This window comes from Dendroctonus ponderosae, unplaced genomic scaffold, assembly GCF_020466585.1.
Source record: "Dendroctonus ponderosae isolate FM_Combo_2020 unplaced genomic scaffold, Dpon_F_20191213v2 Dpon_F_20191213_7, whole genome shotgun sequence".
In the NCBI taxonomy this organism is placed as follows: Eukaryota; Metazoa; Arthropoda; class Insecta; order Coleoptera; family Curculionidae; genus Dendroctonus; species Dendroctonus ponderosae.
The window spans coordinates 498,519-503,138 of record NW_026018916.1 but is presented as its reverse complement, the minus strand read 5'-3'; the positions used below and the strand labels follow the sequence as shown (position 1 = coordinate 503,138).

At 42.0% G+C, this 4,620-nt stretch overlaps 2 protein-coding genes across 5 annotated transcripts in view; one reads left to right on the top strand and one right to left on the bottom strand.

Moving 5' to 3' along the window:
* LOC109539810 (prolyl 4-hydroxylase subunit alpha-1) overlaps nt 1-4,620 on the bottom strand; it is a 117,734-nt gene that overhangs the window by 26,290 nt on the left and 86,824 nt on the right. The window lies entirely within an intron of this gene.
* Nucleotides 77-1,145, top strand: LOC109543966 (glutathione S-transferase 1; the record flags this gene model as incomplete). Its single annotated transcript, XM_019913924.2, is given in 4 exon segments — nt 77-135; nt 189-330; nt 393-510; nt 565-1,145. Coding segments are annotated over 4 exon segments (555 nt in total), but the record flags the coding sequence as incomplete, so codon positions are not given.

Here is a 4,620-nt window from a genome sequence, read left to right as displayed (position 1 = left end):
CCTAAAAACCCGAAAACCCCATTAGTTTCACCACTAATAAAAGTTGTACATAAATATCTTAATTGGTTGAATGTAGAAAAATCCCCAAAAAGAAATTCCCCTGATCGACGACGATGGATTCCAGCTGAGCGAAAGGTAACTGAAACTAACTAACGCTGGGAAAATATTTAATAAAAAATGGGTTTCAGCAATGCAATCCTGCAGTACCTAGCTGATAAATACGCAAAGGACCAAACCCTCTATCCGAAAGACCTTAAGGAAAGAGCGCTGGTCAATCACCGACTATGTTTCGATCTTTCCACGTATTATAGAAATATTTGCGATTACGCGGTAGGTGAAACTTCGTCTTTAAAAGAGCAAAACTCCTAACTTGCTTAATTGGCTCCTGCTAGGTGAATCCGATGTTCTTCGACTACCCGAGAACAGACTTGGCCCTGAAAAAAACCCACATCGCGCTCAGCAATTTCAACACTTACTTGGAAAGAACCGGCACTAAATACGCAGCGACTAGTAAGAGAGTATTTTTGTAAAATGCATTTTTTATGCAATTTTGAACGATTCTAGACCACATAACCATAGCCGACTTCCAACTGGCAACTTCCACCATGTGCCTGGAATCGATCAATTTCGACCTCTCGGACTACCCACTGGTCCAAAAATGGTACGCCACCTTCAAGCAGGAGTATCCGGAACTTTGGAAACTACTGGAACCTGAAATGCTTGTGTTGACTGCCTGCGAAAAGAACCCGCCGGATCTGAGCCACATGGTTCACCCAATTCACCCCGTACGCAAAAGCTAAACGCAACTAAGCCAAAAAAACACTTTATTATAACATGGAAACTTCGTTAGGTATACAGGGGGAACATCTAGGTAGAAACTCCAGGAGGCAAAAACTTTACGAACAAGTAACAAACCTACAGTCAGCTCGAATGGGCGAGATAATAATTCTTTTGACTAAAAAACGTTTATCTTAATGGGAAAAACTTGTCCTGGGAACTTGCGCTGGATGGACCCTAACAGCAAAAGCTTTTGGCAGCATTTTAAGGCTTTTTACGGGTTTGCTCGTGCGCCACTCTTTGCCACGCTGCGTTTGATGTTGTTAACACATTTATAATCTTGTAATCAAATAAAAGTGTACACTTAGTATGGTCAAGTTTTTGTTCAATTTTTCCACAAAAAAAAATTCCTAAGTGGAAAAACCGAGTTATTTTGAACCGCAAAGGTATCAAGTTGGAACGCAGCAGCAGCAGCTCATCGCGCACCTGCCATAGGCTCTTATGAGTGCAAGTGAGACAACACGATGCCGACGACGTTCCTGAATGGAAGAATCAGTTTCACTTGATTCATGCGAAATAGAGTGTGAGCACCCGAAAGCAACATCCATCTGAAGATGGTAGGCATGAGTGCTGGCAAAACGTCAGGGCCAAACTCGCGATAAATTGTCGCGTTAAGGCCGGCATTTTCCATCAAGTTAAACGCTGTTTGGTCGCAAAATTGCACAATTCCTAATCAAATCTGAGAACAACAATAGCAACATCGAAATTAAACTAGAATATGGCAGGTTACAAGGTTTTGTGGTGGCCAATGGTTTGGGACTTTAACCAGTTTCCCCATTAAGATCGGAAACCCGTCGCAATCTCACTCATTTGGAGGCCCAGAATGGCACTACTTCAGTCGCTGAGTGACGTTGGCCAAAGCGACAGCAAACGCCTGCAGCGCCGAAAAGGGATACTGGAAATCCAGAGTGTAGGCGTTTCCATCTACCCGTCCAAACTGCATCACCTGGAAGGAACCGACCGCATAAAACTCTGCTGGGTTTCACGTGCAAACTGCACCTGTTTGCCCCTGAATTCGATCTGGAAATTCTTGGCCGACTCCTGAGTGACTCGCCCGCCGAAATCCAGCTGATAAACCTGACTGTTTTCATTCCACATCGGGGCCTTGTTATGCATAACAAACTCCCGTCTTTGAGGCACCGTTTGGCTGTTACAGCAACTGCCACCATTCGGCTCGATCTTTCCCCTCTTTAGCTGAAAAACATCGAATGGTTCTTTTGGAAAACACACCTATGCAAAGCATTAAGCTAGTGGAGGTCCTCCCTCCAGCTACAGTCGGGTTCAAGCGGTTCTAAGTGTACCTTTTGCCGCAACTGGGACTTCTGGAACGTTTCCAGATCTTTGTAGTTGGTGCCATTGAAAATCTCCTCACTGGAGCCGGTGGTGTCGTCATCGGAACTTTCCAAGTGTTTATATCGGCGGCGCAAAAATGGGGAGTTTAAAATCCTCCTGCGGATGGGCGATGCGGATTGGGGGCGTGCTCCTAGTAAATGGCCAATAGGGGAATATAGCGGGGCGCTGAACCGGCTGCACTTGGGTACCTTTTTTACTGGGCGTTGGCGAGGATGGAGAGCTTCGGGGCAACTTGGGAGAGCTGGCGGGAGTCGACTTCGCACTGGAATCGTCCTCCCTTAGTCTACTGATCAGTTTTTCTAAGTTTAGTAAGGCTTGAGTGTGAATGGGGACCCCGTTTGGTTCGCAAGTGTTTCCTTCATCGTCCACCTTTTTTCTGCCTGGAAATGTTCCATTATTACAAATACTGCCAACAGTCCAGTCATATTAGTCAAAATCGGGTAACAATCTCGGAATTCAGCATAACAAGCTGTAAACTCGTCTATACGAGTTTTTAAATGTATTATGAATATTGTAGCGGATTAAATTCTCTACAACTTTTGTTGCAAAAAATGTTTATACGTTAAACCGTTTTAGAGATAGAGGCGCTCTCCGCGCTCTATCTCTAAAACGGTTTAACGTATAAACATTTTTTGCAACAAAAGTTGTAGAGAATTTAATCCGCTACAATATTCATAATAAATTTAAATACCGTAAAACTTACCGTATTTATTTGATCTTAGTTATCTACAGTCGCGTCCACACTACCATCAGTATGTTTTGAGACACGTTTTAGGATGTTAATATAAAGGTTTATACCAGTTTACAGCCTGTTATTTTGAATTCCGAGGTGAAACACTTATTTGACTGGACTAGACAATAAAGGCGAGGATTGTAAAGTAGACAAATTGTTATAAACTTCTAAAATCCAACAAAAAGAAATAAAAAATGTACATGAACGTAGCACACAAAACTGGACAAGTTTCTAACACTTTCTTCTTAAAGTTGTGCCGAACGCTTCGGGCACGACACTGGTTTGGATGTAAAACCGTTGGAAGCTTCGCTAAAATTTGCAAATACACCCTGTCTTCTTTCAGACTTACGCACCAGCACCCAAAAATGCAACTTTTACCCCATTTCCCCCAAGTTTTCTCTGTAAAATTCATTCTGGTTTAAGCCCTTGTCCCATGCATCCGTTTGTACGATGATACGATGGTACGAAAGTGTTTCTATTGGTTGGAGATCTGTCCATTCGTCCATCGTCGTACTTGTCCAGTTTTGTGTGCTACGTTCATGTAAATTTTCTATTTCTTTTTGATGGATTTTAGAAGTTTATAACAATTTGTCTACTTTACAATCCTCGCCTTTATTGTATCTGTCCAAGTAAAAAACTAGATTGGTAAGGTGAAATTGGTCCAGTCAAATAAGTGTTTCATCTCGGAATTCAAAATAACAAGCTGGAAACTCGTATAAACCTTTATATTAACATCCTAAAACGTGTCTGAAAACCTACTGATGGTAGTGTGGACGCGACTGTAGATAACTAAGATCAAATAAATACGGTAAGTTTTACGATATTTAAATTTATTATGAATATTGTAGCGGATTAAATTCTCTACAACTTTTGTTGCAAAAAATGTTTTATACGTTAAACCGTTTTAGAGATAGAGGCGCTCTCCGCGCTCTGGACTAGAAATGGAATGGAGCGTTTTAAGAAAAAAGACATCATTAACAACTCGGATGAAAGTTGAAAAGCTGGGTTTAAATCACGATTTTGTATAAATTGCTTGTGGGATTCCCAGAGTGTCTTCGCTGTTACTTCTGAACCCAGAAGAAGCTTCTCCGGCATTTTCAGAGTCACCAGATGCGTTTCTGAGCACTTTAACTTGATCCCCGAACTTTGAGAGCTTTGGAGCATTACCCGAGTGAGTTTGTGGTTGCTTCTGATCTTTGAAGCTTCTCCAGAATTCCTAGAGTCGCAGAATGTGATTCTGAACACTTTCAGTTTGTCGGCAAATTTTCTGGCTAGTGGTTGCTTCTATGGGATTTCCAGCGTGTCTTTATACTCAGAAGACGCTCTTCAGCGTTTTTATTGCCGCTAGATGCATTTCTGAGCAGTTTTGCTTGGCCGTCAAACTATTAGAGCTTTTGGTCTGCATTAGCTGTCGAAATGGATTTTCCGCTTCACTCGATTTTAATGCATCGGTTTCCAATTCACAGCTCTTATTTTCCAACCAGTTTCTTGTATGCAAATTTATTGCTTTCGCATTTTTGCTGAGTTAAGTAAAACTGATTTGGCAGTCGGGAACGTTTCTGGCATCGGTTGTTTCTCTCGCTCCCATAGAAATCGAGGCGAGATGCAAGATGACTGCGCGGCACTGCGTTCCAAACTGGTACCTTCAAGGCTAAAACTACTACTACTAAAATCTGTAAAACGGTTTAACGTATAAA